Source organism: Chiloscyllium punctatum, chromosome 5 (assembly GCF_047496795.1).
Source record: "Chiloscyllium punctatum isolate Juve2018m chromosome 5, sChiPun1.3, whole genome shotgun sequence".
NCBI classification, from domain to species: Eukaryota; Metazoa; Chordata; class Chondrichthyes; order Orectolobiformes; family Hemiscylliidae; genus Chiloscyllium; species Chiloscyllium punctatum.
The window spans coordinates 51,741,856-51,758,100 of NC_092743.1; the positions used below are offsets into that span (position 1 = coordinate 51,741,856).

At 37.9% G+C, this 16,245-nt stretch overlaps 1 protein-coding gene across 2 annotated transcripts in view; it reads right to left on the reverse strand.

The window, feature by feature from the left end:
* Window positions 1–16,245, reverse strand: part of LOC140477077 (copine-3-like) — a 69,251-nt gene that overhangs the window by 15,262 nt on the left and 37,744 nt on the right. For both annotated transcript variants that reach the window (XM_072570302.1, XM_072570301.1), the window contains exons 6-10: window positions 15,678–15,761; window positions 13,293–13,382; window positions 8,439–8,534; window positions 5,062–5,148; window positions 1,132–1,191 (exon numbers count right to left, since the gene is read on the reverse strand). In XM_072570302.1, coding sequence (XP_072426403.1) covers window positions 1,132–1,191; window positions 5,062–5,148; window positions 8,439–8,534; window positions 13,293–13,382; window positions 15,678–15,761 — 417 coding nt within the window. The remainder of the gene's footprint in view (window positions 1–1,131; window positions 1,192–5,061; window positions 5,149–8,438; window positions 8,535–13,292; window positions 13,383–15,677; window positions 15,762–16,245) is intronic.

Consider the following 16,245-nt stretch of genomic DNA (forward strand, 5'->3'; position numbering starts at 1 on the left):
GTTATAAGTTTTAATTGAATATTCTTTGGAGCCTGCTGGAAGCTGCTTGCACTGATCGGTATCTTCAGAAACCAAAGGAAAACATAATCCCATGTGTCTATGATTTTATGGATTGTGGAGACTACATAAGTGAATATCTCATTTTTCTTTCTTTTGATTTATCCCTTAAGTTATCTGTTCTATCAGGAGATATAATCAAAAAAGATTAGGTTTAAATCACAGGCATTAATTAGACCACTTTGTTTAAATTTCTCCTTGCTAAAGCTACTGTATTATTAATACGTTGTTAATTGCTTCGTTTAACCTATAAAACTTGCTGATTTTGATTATTCACAAAGTCTGGTACTGATCCCTCAAAATATCTTACTAGGTACTGCTGGGGTGAATTTTGAGGGTCATTAAATGTTTTAATTTTACTGTGATGTGAATATAGGAATGGGGCACTGATTTTATTTGGCTCTGTCTTCATGTCATAACAATATTGGAGCTAAGTTCACCACATGCAGGTTGACACTTTTCCTCATTTAGGTTAATTAGCCAAGAAACCCAGAAATAATATGCTCATGCAATAGTCAGGTTTTAAAAAAAAGTCTTACTACCCTGTTTCCCCCCACACTCCCATCACTCTGCTTCCAGCACATTGTGGAGTTAAAATCAAATCTGTTAACTCTTTCCAAAGATTCTGCCTGGCCTGCTGAGTGTTTCCACAGGCTTCCCTTTTCATTTGAAAATATATTCTTGCGCTGATTGAATTCACAACTAATGCAAAGATCAATGGTTAATTAGTTGACAGATCATGACAGATGCATATCATCCAACAATTTCAGATTATCTAAGTCATGACATAAAATATCCAGTTGATATTTAGAGAGAAAAATATAGTAAAAACTCAAATGTACATGTTTCTGACAAAGGTTAATCAGGCCTAAAACCTAAAGCCTATCTCCATCTCTCCATAGATATTGCCTGATCTTTTTTTTTCCCCGCATTTCTGAACATTGAAATAAAAAACAATTTTGCTAAAGCAAAAATATACAAGTGTCACATACTTGCCCAACACGACAATTCACTACCAAAACTAACTTCAAGTCCCACTGATACATTATTCATTGAAAATAAAAATTTACTTACAGTGAAGTTCATCTGGCAGCCACCCATAATATAGTCCAAGAAAGAGTATTCTTTCACAATCTGGTGATTAAATATTTAATTGGATTAATTGTATTGCAAAGTATGTAATTTTATTTAACATTTATTTTACAAATTAGTTGCAATTTAATAATCTCAACATGATGTATACTGTAATTCAGAAAATACAGTCAATTGCTTGCCTATCTTGATGTTTTTATTTTTCTAACCATCATCCTATGTCTGTCTCTTCTCTTTCCCTTTCTGGAGAAGTTGTGGATGATGTGGAAACGGTACAGATGGCACCAAAGGCTGTACTTTGGGATGGAGTTGGAAGGAATATATGTCACTCAAGAGATCCTCTTCCCACCTCCTTTGCAATTCTTGATCTCTTTAGTCCTAATCAAATCTATTTTCTCACTATTACCATATTCTCTTCTCCTGCCTCTATGACCATTGTTACCCCCAACTCTAATTTTCCAATTTCTCTTTCCCCGCTCCATGGTTACTCGAGTTATGCAACCCTCCATAGTGCAGTGATGAGACATTATAGATATCCTCACTTTCAGCTTGCTTTGATGAATCTCTCTGCTTATCAAACTTAACATTCAACATGTAATTTAGTTGCTTAATTTGAAAACAATTCCTTCAAATAAGGAAATGGCAATGGGTGTAGAATAGGCCTCTTTGCAGTAGAATCAGAGGAGATTTCACAGAAACCTATAAAATTCTAACAGGACTACACTACAGAGTGGACCCAGGAAGGATGTTCCAATAGCAAGAGAGTTCAGAAGGACACATTCTGAGGATAAAGCGTAAACTGTTTAGGACTGAGATGAGGAGAAATTTCTTCAATGAATTCCTCACCACAGAAATCAGTGGAGGCCAAAATACTGTACAATTTCATCTAGTTGGACATAGCATAGGGGGCTAAAGGGGCTGAAGCATATCTGGGGGACAAAGAGGAACATACTTTTGTTTTGACGAACAGCAATGATCATAATGATTGGACTAGGCTCGAAGGGCTGAAGGGCCTACTCCTGCTCCAATCACCCTTTCATGTACTTCATTCCAAATATTGATTAACTTTCGTGTGAAGCAATCAATCAATCACTCTCTGTTCATTCTTTTGAAATCTAAAGCAGAATCTAAAATTGTAATGAACAACAAGCGCAGCAAACATGAGAGCAAATGAACTTATGACTGATAGAATGGGCATGCTCCCTGAAGAGATCCTCTATGCACGGGATGATTCTTCTGTGATTGGATTCCCCCACACTGACTGAAATTTGATGGCCATTAGGGGGTGTGGAGGACAGTGAATTAGCCCACTAGCATGTACTTTGAATGGTATACACATAGATGCTGCATATTGTTTAAAAACTGCACATATTTAGCCCACACACAGAACAAAATCAAGGTACCATGCATTTAAAAGAAAACCCTGACTGCCCATATAGCATGGAACATTAGGAAATGTTATGTGCCATGTATCTGCCAGTTGATGAATTTATATCCTTTAGCCTGCTGCTATCCTACTCTCTATTTACTACATTGTCAAAAATGTTCTATCTGCCAATTTAAAATTTGTATTCCCTTTTTCTCAAGTTGAAGCTAAGAAAGGAAGTGGTTTTGAGAATCAACCTCAATGAATTCCTCGTTCCAGAGAGATAAACATCTACTTACTGTCCATTAGCTAATTTTATACCCAAGTTGCCTTCATTCTTTAACACCATGTGCTTCTGCCTTTTGAATATGTCCCTAACATGACACAAACTTTCATCGCCCTTTGTCAGACTACAGGGTTCTCATGCTCAGTCTTAAATGTTAAATAATTTCATGGTAGTGCAGAAATTAAACATTGCAAAGAAGTAGGGACAAAGTCGAAGCTTTTCATCTTGCACTCATCAGAACTAAGATTACCAGAAACCGGACTTGGGAAAGGAACATCAATTTACATAGAATAACAAAAGGATACAGATTCGTTGGGCCAACATTGACACAGATGCAGCAAGAACAGTTAATTATCAATTGTTGTTCTGATCTGTCAGCAGAGACTGGCAGTCTCCATAACTTGTTTCCTAATAAAAAAAGCTGCAATTTTCAGAAGAGTGTACAAACAACACATCCAATTAACCATTCAGAGAAGCAGCCGATCAAGCTCAAACAGTTGGGTTTGCATGCCTCAGGAGATGTGATTCTGCTGCTGGACCCTTCACTAAATGATGCAGATTTTCTAAGAAATGTGCTAGAAACCAATTTAAGATCACGAGTCCAGATTGCAATGTGATATATTTGCATATTCTAGAAATAATATATACTAATGCATGGAATTCTGTTTTTACATACACTGCAGCATTTTCATTGCAAAAGGGATCATAGAGACTGCTAATCTCTGCTGAAATCTCCATATCAATGTTCTGACCAATTACAATCAATCTGCCCAGGCTGAGAAAGAAGATGGATAGTTAACTGTTCCTGCTTCATATCCATGCCAACAATGGCCCAACCGATCAGCACCCTCTTCAGGTTGTTTAAATTAAGTCTTCATTTTTCCTACGTTGGTTTCTTGTATCATCGACCTGATAAGTGCAGGTTGAAAGATTTTTGACAACCCTGACTCATTAATACTAAAAGTTATTTTTTGCAATCTGGCTCAGATATTTGTATACCCTTACCAAACATCAGCAATACACAAGACAATCAATCACTTATAAACTTCAGAATTCTATTGCTTGAGCATGTGAAAATTGAAAAATATTAGTATGAAATACTTTCGTTCCTGTCACCACTTTTCCCTTCCAGCTAAATGCACTCAAACTACAACCTTAACAGATGTGTACATGGAGTAAAATCAATAGGGTCTTCAAGTGCAAATTGTATTTTCAATGCTTCTGCCAAAAAAGATGGGGCGGCTACTGTAAAATACAAATGAAGCTTTTTTTTTTAAATCTAAATAATTATTTTAGGCATTAGAAATTGGAATTCACTGGCAGATTCTAAAATTCTGATAACAGTTTGACAATCTCACTCTTGACAATCTCATTCCATGCACAACTCTTTCACCAGTATATTGATGATATCATCAGTGCTCCTTCCCTTTCTTGTTCAGAATTTGAAAGGTTTAATCAATTTCACTTCCAATTTCCACCCAGTTCTTTCATTTTCCTTTCCTGAATCTGAAGCTGCTGCACTGCTTAGGGCTACAGAGGTAGTGGTTGCTATAAGATTCTGGATAATTTTACCTTTGATATCCCAAGTTAAATGCAGTCTTTTATTTAAGACATGTCCAGTGCCCTTCAGTGTAGGTCACCCAGGCCACTGTGGCCAATTCAGGACACACTGGGTAAAACGGAGGACTACTTGTTCGAGATTTTATCACTGCTATGAGATTAATTTGAGGTAAATTGGAGAGTTTCAGTCCCACTATAGCCTCAAGGATATGAGCTAGACTGATATTTTACAGCACTATTGAATGAATGAGGGTGACATTCTCGAAAGTGCTGTTTTCAAAGTGAGATAGTCTAATTTTAGATGCACTTTCCAGGAGAATGCAGTTTTTTAAAAAATAAACTGGGGTTACACTGAACACTGGCCTCAGAGTCTAAGCATAAAAAGAGATTATTCAATTCACTGTGTGACCTTGCTATACATAAATTGACTGCATCAGTTCTATATGAAGCTGTGCAGTTCTTTGTTTACTTTGAGACTTCATAACTTTGTCAAAAACGTGAAAAACAGGGCATAAATGCAAATTCATCGCATCTTTAAACACTGGACAAGACAGAAGTTGTACACCCACCAGTTTCTGTTTTTGTAACAAAACTAATCCATGATCCCAACATCACGCAAAAGGATATATTCCCATGATATTATGCTTCATTTCAAACCAAACACTTCTCAAAAAAAAAAGAGAAATCTAACAGAACACACCTGACATGATTGAACAAGCACAGTCCCTGAATTTTTGTAGCTCTTTTTTTTCTGCTTTTTCTTTGGATTAATGCATTCAAACTCCGTCTGTGGAAGAAGCATCAATATCAGAATCTGAGTACAATACCTCAATGATATTAGTGTAATTATACCACTGAACCCAATAGCTGAGCAAAACAGAAATATTTCCTTTTGATGTTAAAATACACAAATGTTTATTATTTAAAAATATAATTTAACATTATTGGCTACTATACTGACTCTGGGGTAAAAATTGATTTGCAATAATTCCTTTTGATGCTCAAGAAAGCATGTAAATCCAGCATCAGGTGAGCTGCACAGTTTATACTCTCTTTAGTCCCACTGTTATATATTCAAGTACCATATAGCAAAGAGTGAATGACCTTTGAAAGGCCCCTTTACAAAATTAGTTAATAAGCAGCAGGACAGGACTCACTCCGGCTTTATTAGCAGGGCCAGAAGTGACCAACTGAAGACAATTTAAAAAAAACAATCTCTTAATGTTAGGTGGTTTGTTTTGGGCTCCAGAGTGCAAGAATTACTCATCTGTCCTAACAGAGACCACTCCATTCTCTATTTGGGTACCTGCACGGGGAGAAAGTGAGGACTGCAGATGCTGGAGATCAGAGCTGAAAATGTGCTGCTGGAAAAGCGCAGCAGGTCAGGCAGCATCCAAGGAACAGGAGAATCGACGTTTCGGGCATCAGCCCTTCTGCACGGCCCCCAGTTATGTTTGCTTCTTATGGCAGGTGGAACATTCCTTATTCCATGCACAACTCTTTCACCAGTATATTGATGTTATCATCAGTGCTCCTTCCCTTTCTTGTTCAGAATTTGAAAGGTTTAATCAATTTCACTTCCAATTTCCACCCTGCTCTCACCTGCACCTGGTCCATCTCTGACTTCCCTTCCTTGACATGTGTTTCCATTTCTGGGCATGGGTTGGCCACCCATATCCACTACAAACTAACCAACTCCCAGAGTTACCTGGACTAGACATCCTCACATTGCTTCCTGTAAAGACTATTCCATTCTCACAGTTTCTCCACCTCTGTCATATCTGTTCTGATTATGCCAACTTCGACAAGGGAGCCGCCAAAATGTCTACCTTCTTCCACTGGGGATTCCCCAGCACCTTCGTTGATCAGAACCCTCAGTCAGTTCTGATCAATCACCTGCACTTCAGCCCTCACCCTCTGTCTTCCCTCCTACAACAGCAATAAGGTTCCCCTTGCCCTCATGTACCATCCCACCAGCATCCATATCCAGAGAACCTGTAGCTGCTATTTCTACCCCTTCCAATAGGATGCCACCACCAGACATATTTCCCTCCCCTCTCCTGTCAGCCTTCCACAGGACCCTCCTTCACTCCCAACATCACCACCTCCATGGCACCTCCCCTGCAAGTGCAGAAGATGTAACACTTGCCCATTTACTTCCGCTCTCCTCAGCATCCAAGAGCCCAAACAAACCTGCTTCACATGCACTTCACTCAGCCTAGTCTACGATATTCACTATGCACAATGTGATCTCCTTCACTTTGGGGAAATGAAGCATAATATCTCAGAACAACTATGTTTTGTCTGTAAATGTGCCTGAGCTTCCCATTGCCAGCTACGTCAACATGCCATCATGTTTCCTGGCCAATATCTGTCTCAGACTTGATGCAGTATTTCAGCAAAGCTCAGCACAAGCTGGAAGAAGAGCACCTCATTTTCCACTTGGGAATTTTAAGGCCTCTGGACTCTATATTGAGTTCAACAATTTTAGGGCTTAAAGCACCTTCTCCCATGTCCAATCCCCACACATCAGGCCTCATTTTCATGTAGTCTGCTATCTATTATCCCCATTAGCAGCTATTCATTCTCCTAGGCCAATTGTTATCCACTCCCTTATCTGTCCAACTGTTTTCTCTCACTTTTGGCTCAATCTTCATGTATCATTGACTCCTTATCCCTCCCCCTACTCTATCTTCTACATAAAATCAGATTCTTTCCTAGTTATCATCAGTTCTGAAGAAGGGTCACTGGGCCTAAAACATTCATTTTGATTTATCTCCACAGGTGGTGCCAGAGTTGCTGAGGTTTTCCAGCAATTCCTGTTTTTGTTCCGCTCTATTCTCCTCTAGCAGCAAAATGCTTGCCCCCATTCGGTAGTTACCTGTGAAAACACATCCAGTGCTGGCAGCTCACAGAATGTGCAAATAAAGCAAAGAACATTCGATGCTATTAAGACCAGAAGACATAGGATTGGAAGTAAGGCCATTCAGCCCATCGAGTCCATTCCACCATTCAATCATGGCTGATGGGCATTTTAACTCCACTTACCCACATTCTCCCTGTAGCCATTAATTCCTTGAGAGATTGCACTATGGACAATAGCACCTCTGGACAGGACCACAAAAATATTGATACATTTTGGTGAGATTGTATCACAACTGCCAAGGTAGAAGTTCAACTCTTCCAAATGTGCAAGAGCAGGTTTCACCAACTTTCCTTGTTAAAGATTTAGTGACCTAGTGTTTTTGGGGCGCAGGGCAAGTTTGTGCAAAATGAATGCACTGATTATGACAGCATCAAGAATGTCAAATGGCTGGAGATGAACTTGTGCCCTCACGCCAGAGGATATTCTGGCTCAATGGGTTGCTGGCCAATCTGACTGGCTAGCATTCCTGTAATTGAGGCAGCATTAGAACTCATAACAAAGACTACAGGCATCTTCCAGATGCTAAGTACCAGAGACCAGGGTAAGATAAGTTTGGGATTCTCATGGTAGGGGTGCACAGGAGTCCTGTGGGTGGGATGTGGGAAGAGGGTCACTTAGTTCTTAATGGAGGGGCTGGGGAAGGAGCATTCATAGAGAGCGCTCCTGCTAAGGAAACAGGGCTTCTGAGGGAGGCAACGACATTCCATCATCAGAACTCTTTCCCTAACAGCATTGGCGGTGCTCAATCAATACATGAACTGCAGCAGATCAAGTAGGTAGCTCATCACCACCTTCAAGGGCAATTAATCCTGGCCCAAGACTGAAATACAGTGACCTGCCAAATGACTCCAGTCCTGTCATCCTCACACCCCTGCATTTCTCCAAACAGCCTGATTCAAATCCACCTTTACATGTTAGTAGTTGAGCAGAGAGAGGGGGCAGGTCATCCAGAGACATTGCAAAATTGCAAAAAAGGGCATGAGTAGATAGTGGTACCAGTTGAGGAATGCTAGACATCATACCCTCGCCCACGAAGAAACAAATAGCCAAATATAAATGGTAAGCTACACATAAAAACTCTAGACTTCTGCATTATACACATCTTGATTGACTAGAGAGCAAGTGAAACTAAATTCAATAGATAATCTTACTCCGTTCTGTGATGCTTCTTGAAGTTTGGCAACATTGGTCTCAAATGTGCCTATTAGATCATGTGATCCATCGTTGTCATAGTCATAGCATTCCACCTGATAAAGGAAGTTGAGAGGTTTGTTAGCTGACAAATCAAAGCAAGAAGTACATATTCCTTCCCCATTCCAACCCTGAGGAAATGGCTACATCTTTTTGTAAAATGTCAATGACGTTTGGTTTAAACCGAAAGCCACATAACTCTGCATTCCACTAAAGGAAGCTACAGACAGCATTGGAAATGAATGAGTTTGTCATAAAAAATGTAACACAACAATTACAATTTATGTGACTGAATAACAAACGACAGTCTCTGAAAAACTTGAGTCATTTCTGTTTTCTAGATGTTTTGCAAAAATCAATAACAATATCCTCTAAACTATGATGCCATTCCATTTGTTCTGACAGCTTAAGAACTGCACTATAATTCACCTCCAAATAATTCACCTCCAAATATGTAACTATCACATAGTGCTTGTAAAAGTATAAAGTAAGCCAAGTATTTTAACTATGGGTAATAGATTTTAAGAGTGATCATCACATCATAAAAAGCTTTAGATTATCAATGAAGTTTAAAAAATGATATAAACTAAATGTCTGTATTGGATGACTAATTTCAATGAGAGATGATCCTGGAAAGGAACGCAATTAGTTTGTGTAGATGTGTCATCTGTTCTGAATGCCTTGCATCAAAGTTGATGAAGGAAATGAAAGTGGAGAAATTGGAAGGGTTTGCTATAATCTTTCAATCCAGGGGAATGACAGTGGCAAAGATGCTACCCTTAATCAATAAAGGATGTAACAACAACAGATTAGTTGGCTTACCATCAAATATTGGTTAGATTTTAGAAACAATATTCAGGAGGAAAATGAACTCAAGTGCCTGTTGATTAAGGAGAACCAGCACAGATTTATAGAAAGCAGACTGTATTTGACTAATTGAATTTTTGTTGAATTAATCGAGAAAGTGAATGACATGAATGTGGTGGATGTTGTACATATGGATTTTAAGAAAAGTAGTTGACAAGGCACTCCAAAGTCCGGATTTCACGGAACAGAAAAATCCTTAGGCCAGTGGAATAACAAAAAAAGGTTGAGACAGAAAATAAACAGTTGGGGTAAGTAGTTAGTTTTCAGACTGAAGGATAAATTTGGTTCTTCCCAAAAGACAAATGCTGGACAATTATCTTGTGTTACAGATAAATAATTTGGATTTGAGAAATACAGAACAGAATTTCAAAATTTGCTGATATCAAATGTTGGAGTGACAAATGGTGAATGTGACACAAAATGACACAGATAAGTCAGTGGAATATCAGAAGGAGAACAGCACAATAACAGGCAACATATTTTGGCAGAAGTGATCAGAAGTAAATACAGAATGGCAGAGAACATGAAGGAACAGAAGGTACCAGGGGTGACCATTCAGTTGCAAAGATCAATGCAAGGACACATTGAAAGAGTGATTCAGAAAGCACAGGATCTTTAATAAATACAAGTACCGTGTAGGAATAAAATTGAAGTCAGAAAAGTTCTAATTAGGCCACAATTGAATTACTGTATCCAGTTCTGTCAGCTATGATAAAATATGCATGATTCATTATACATATGTGTATACTATTGTCAGAGTTTGGATTTGACATAAGTGGTGTGTGTGTTGGTTACTTTTGTGAAGGATATTTTTTTTAAAACCTTCCAGAACAGTGACCTAAACCAACACGTGGCAAAGAGCAACACATTGTGAATTCAATGGACAACTGTGTGAATCATGGTGGTTTATGGCTAATACAGTAAACAATAAAGGCCAATAATTACTCTGAGCTGAAAATAAGTTAAGGTTTAAATGTCTGATTTAGAAAACCCAGAGACAGGGTTTTTAGGCAGTTTGGAAGACCCTGACTAGAGTCAGAAGTTTCTCTTGTGGAACAAGGCTTTTTATTTTAAAAAAAAAGAGACAGTGGTTAAGGGAATACATTACCACAGTAGAAAAGCTTAGTTTCTACAACTTTCAGATCAAGAGTGTTTTGTTAGAAATCTGTTAGCAATTAGAAATTGAGAAAGTCTAAGGTATCAGTTTTGAGAGTATTCATGCAAGATTTCACGGTTCACAAGAAATAAACCGGGGAGAATCAGACAAGATGGTATTGGTGTAATATCTCTGGATTTGAAATCACCGTAAAAAGTAATGGTGTTGGGAAGTAGGTTGAAAGATTGTGTTTTGAGGATTTTCAGAACTGTCTTCTAATACAAGAAACCTTGGTTTACTTTTTTAAAAATCTTTATCTAAGGAATTCATGTTCTGTTAGTAAAGAAACTATGCAGCCCCCATGTGATCATGTTTCGGTGACTGATCACCATGACAATTAAAGAAGAACACAAAATTATGATCAATTAACCCAGATTTTTGAGATCCAACTTGTCCAGTTGTACCATCAGCTGGAATCATAACAGACCAGGATGGGGATTTTGAGTGACATAGTTTGTTTGGAAAAATTGGAGTTTTCCTCTTGGAGTAAAGGAAATTGAGGCAAGAATCAATAGAATTGTACAGAATTTGCAGGCTTAGTTAGAGGTAGACAAGAAATACTATTTCCATTAGCTGACAGGACAAGGACTAGGGGAACAGAGATTTTGACAGGAGATGCATATAGAATGTGAGGAGGAACTATTCATGCAATAAGCAGTAAGGACCTGGAATCCCCTGCCCTACAGGAAGTGAAACTATAAAAATGTAATGGAAAATTAACAACATTAACATTTACTCTGAAATCTGAAAGACAATGCTTTACTAAATTTAAAACTTTCTGACACTTTGCAACTTTGCTGAAGTCTGCAGTCGAGGGACAGTTTGTCCCTGCAGAACTTAATAAACATTCAATGAGAAAAATATAAGAACAGTATGTCCACAACAAGGGAATGAAAAGGATAACAACTCAAATCTTCACAGTCTCTGTCCTAGATAGTGTGCTAAGAAACAGTATAAGACGAATATCTGAATTATGCTCAAGCCCTTGCACAAGGTATTTTTGCCAAGTGCATGTGGTCCCTCTGCAATGCAGAGGTTAAAAAAAATAAAACTTTTTGGTTGCTCTTGCTGAGTCGAGACCATTTAATTTCCTCGACAAAAAGGACAATAATTTCAAAAGCAAACTGAAAGAACTTAACCCATATGACTCCAAAGTTTGTGGGGTACAGTGGGACTGACTGGATTCTTCAGAGGAGAGTCACCAGAGACTCAATGGGCTGAAGAGTCTCCATCTGCACCATAAAATCACACATTTGTAGAAAAGGAAATCTTCCAATTTCACATATTTTAGTCAGTTATTTTAAACTTTTCCAAGATGAATTCTCTGGGGAAAGGGAGGTGATCTTTATAAAACAGAACTGCCACATTGAAAATAATTTAATTGCCATATTTACTGCAAAAGAATCAAAGCAACTGCAGACAATAAAAGCTGCATAATATTATTTTACATGACACTTAAAACAAATTGTTTCTTTTGCAGAGGGTCTTTCCAATTTTACTTTTATTTACAGCAGTGTCATAGTGACTGGTTTTTATTAATTTGAATTGATTTTATACTTGAAAATTGATGGTATCAGTTCACCAAAACCTTTAAAAAATTAAGTTTTGATCATGAGCATTTCAATATCCTAGTAGAAACAACCTTCAACAATGTCGCCCTACTAAAATACCACTTTAAAATCCCATCATCATGAAGTATATGGCCCGTAACTTGAAAGTAAGCAAATGAAAGGAAATGACAATTAAATATATTGCAACATGTTTTCAAAAAGATTGCCTGCCATACTGATGCATAATTCACAACCACAAAATGAACTAGTGCAGGGTTAAGCTAAAATACAAAAACAAGTGGCCACATTTTGGCAGTGCTCTTCACAATGCACATTTGTTTTTAATTTTATTCACCACATGGTCTGTTACACTGGGATAAACTCAAACTCATGGTAAATTTATACTTATTGAAATTTACATATGGAAGAGTAAACACAGGCAAGATAAAAAGTGAGTGGGAGCTAGACTGGATGATTAGAATGTCAAATTAAGCGGACCAAAGACGTTGAAAGAAGACTGGATTAGGAGAGAATTGAAGGTAATAAAGTAACAATAAAATTCCAAATACCATATTATTTAAGCTGTTGATTATTCATCTTAAACCTCTTTGGCAAGTTTAATGAGTGGTGAATGAGCAAACATAGCAACTTCATGAAATTAGTGGTCAGTTTGATGTGAGATGCTGTTTTGCAAAGCAAATGGTTGACTGTTTATTGACCTTTAATTTGTGGGAATTCGCAATTCAGCAGGGTATCACTTCTTAATTCTGAGTTTCTGGCTAATAGCGTATTTCCAGTGTGTGTCATTCAAACCTCGATTTCTTTTCTCCAGCAAAATCTGGCCCAATTGTCAATTACAGTTAAGCATCGCAGAAAAAGGTCAGCATTTTCAAGTATGTAAAACTGCTAACTTTCTTTAAAAAACTCTATTTTCAATATAAACAAATGTCCCACCCACATATTCATAGAACAGTGTAATCACAAACTTTATTCACAAGGGGAAACATCATGCCCAGAATTACTTGCACACATTTAAACATTAACCAATAGTTAGCGAGAGAGACAGATGCCGGTCCCTCAAAGATCAAATTTCTTGTCAAGCTGAAAGCAATTAAAACCTGCTTTGTAACGAAACAATCAGATTAGGAAACTTTAGCAAATATTCTCCCATCTTCTAAATTAGTGAAAACTGATCTTTTGAACCTGTGAAGTACAATTTTTTTCAAAGCAACAGTGAATACCTTGATAGGCTTCTGTAAGTCACCACCACAGAGGGAATGCAAAGAGACTTTGAATGCTTTCCAACTGGGATTTAAGTTGTTCTTAATTACCTGAAAAGAGAGAGAGAGAGAGAGAGAGAGAGAGAGAGAGAGAGAGAGAGGGAGAGAGAAAAAAGAAACTGAATGAACAAAATTAAAGACATACTTTTTCTCCAATGATTCTATATATGACCTATTCTAATAATTTCTCCTTCCCAATAGGAGTTTGAGATTATAATTAATACTCTATTTCAATTGTGTGTGTGCTGGAACAGCAAGTATTTGCAGGTTTCTTTCAATACAAAGAATTATCACTTAGCTCTATCCTCTTCCCTTAGGGATACAGTATAATGCTAACAAGTGGAGGGATTTATTTTCTTTTTTACTTTCCAACATGTGAGAGATAAAGCTTTGAAAACCAGGCATCATGAGAAAGTTAAAGTATGCCTGTTCCTGGAGTTTTCCATTACAGTTTATTGTCAGGGGATGTTTCGCCATGTCCCCCTTTCTTTATGACACTGATCTGTATTCTGAGCTTTAAAAGTTCCAAAGGTATTTTGACAGAGGGAAGGCAAGTCTATAAGGGTGAGAGAGTATAGGTCATGTCTATGCTGGCTCTTTGTAAGAACTATTCACGTTTGTCCCACTTACCTGCCTTTTCCTTGTAGCCCTTCCAACCTCTCACTTCAATTACTTTATCCAATTCTCTTTCAAATACCACAATTGAATCTGCTTTCACCACACTCTCAGTCAGTGCATTCTGGATTGTAACCCCTTGGTACACAAAAAATAGCACCTCTGGTTCTTTTACCAATCTCCTTAAATTGATATCTTCTGTCTTCTGACCCTTCTACCAATAAGACTATGCCCCCTCTGGGCACCTCAAGGCATTGAACCCATTATCAAGTCTTTTCTAACAAGAAAAAAATCCCAGTTTCTCCAATCTCTCCATGCAGTTGAACGGTCTCATTCCTGCAACTATCCTTGTAGACCTTCAAGGTACTTTCTTCAACCCCTTCATTCACTAAAATGCAATGTTAAGAACTGGACAATAATCTAGTCGAGACTGACCAGTGCTTCATCATAATTTCTTTTTTTTGTACACTAATTATAAAGACCAGAATCCTGTGTACTTAGTCATACAGCACAGAAACACACTCTTTGGTCTAACTCATCCACGCCGATCAGACATCCCAAACTGACCTAGTCCCATGCGCCAGCATTTGGTCTATATCCCTCTAAACCCTTTCTATTCATATAGCTATCCAGATGCCTTTAAAATGTTGTAGTTATACCCACCTCCCCTATGTCCTCTGGCAGATCATTGCATACACACAGTATCCTCTGCATGAGGAAGTTACGGCTCAGGGCCTTTTTAAAAGCTTCCCCTCTCACCTTAAACTAAATGTCCTCTAGCTTTGACCTCCCTCACCCGTCTTGAGACTTTGATCAATAACAAATAGTAAAAACACCACTATATTTGAAAATACCAAATAAGCTATTAGAAATCTTAAATCTTTCTTTTGTAAGTAAAATGATCAGTATGATGTTATGGATTAGGCCAGATCACTCAAAACCTTCTTGAGCAGACCACCCAGACCATAACTTTGCAATTTGTTTCAGTAAGTGTGCAGTGAAAATTACCTGGATTAAGTTAGCAAGGTTGACTACTAGGTTTTAAAACAGACAAATGTATTCACAAAATTAAACAATGAAACACAAAGCACAGAATAAAGAACCCCTACAGAACTCGGTCTATCCATATTAAACTTAATTATGCTGTTCTGAATATACACCACAGTTCTAATAAGTAAACCATCTTAGAAACCAATGGAACAGATGCTTACAGGTTCAAGTTAGAAGGGCAGAAGGGGAGGGAGAGAGAGAGAGAGAGAGAGAGAGAGAGAGAGAGAGAGAGAGAGAGAGAGAGAGAGAGAGAGAGAGAGAGAGAGAGAGAGAGAGAGAGAGAGAGAAAGAAAAAGAGAGAGAGAGAGAGAGAGAGAGAAAGAAAAAGAGAGAGAGAGAGAGAGAGAGAGAAAGAAAAAGAGAGAGAGAGAGCTCCCAACTAGTTCTGGACCTGAACTGCTCAGCTAGAGAGCTGACCACTCCCCTTCTATTATACAGGTCACTTCTAAAACATGACCACTGTGGCCTGAAGTCTCATCTGTTTACATATGAACAAAAGGCCTCAAAATCCTTTTCATCTCTCTATCCAACTAGACTAATCAGAGCCCTCTGAAAAAAAGTCAAAGACACAGTATCCGTGAGAAAATGAATAGCTTTTAGAAAAAAGGGACCAGCTTTGAGAGTGTAAATATTTGATGAAAGCAAATTGCTGGCAGTTCTCCCTTAGGACAGGTATCTTACCTCTGTTCTGTGCGCTATTTGCCACTTCCCATCCTCAGTCTGTTTGTGTAACTCCAAATAAGGATCAGATTTGCCAAATAGATCCTGACCAGCATCAAGAAGAGTTATAAATAGTGAAATAATTATTGTTTCAAACAGAAATAATAAATTGTAGAACACCAACATTATTAATTACTGATATAAAACAGTGCTCCAAGATGTTGAGCTGCAAAATAGTAGCAAATGGGATATCAATAAAACATCTAGATGTTCCTAGATTGGTAACCCATATCTTAATAATATAAAGAACAGAAATTCAAATCTTAACAGTTTAAAAATTTAAATTCCTTTATTTTGATATCTGGAGTTTAGGTGCTGGTACCTGAGTGTGTGTTCTGGAGCTGTCGGGATATTTTTAAAAAATCTCAATTGGGTTCTTGAAGGAAGAAGTGATATTGTTTAGTAGGGTCTGGCAGAAATGCCTGAGCCCAAATCGAACTAGGGAACAGATAATGGTTATTGTTATCTAAATGTAATTGAGTGAAAACAGTGGGGTCTGAGAGTTGGAATAAAACTGACTGGAAAAAAA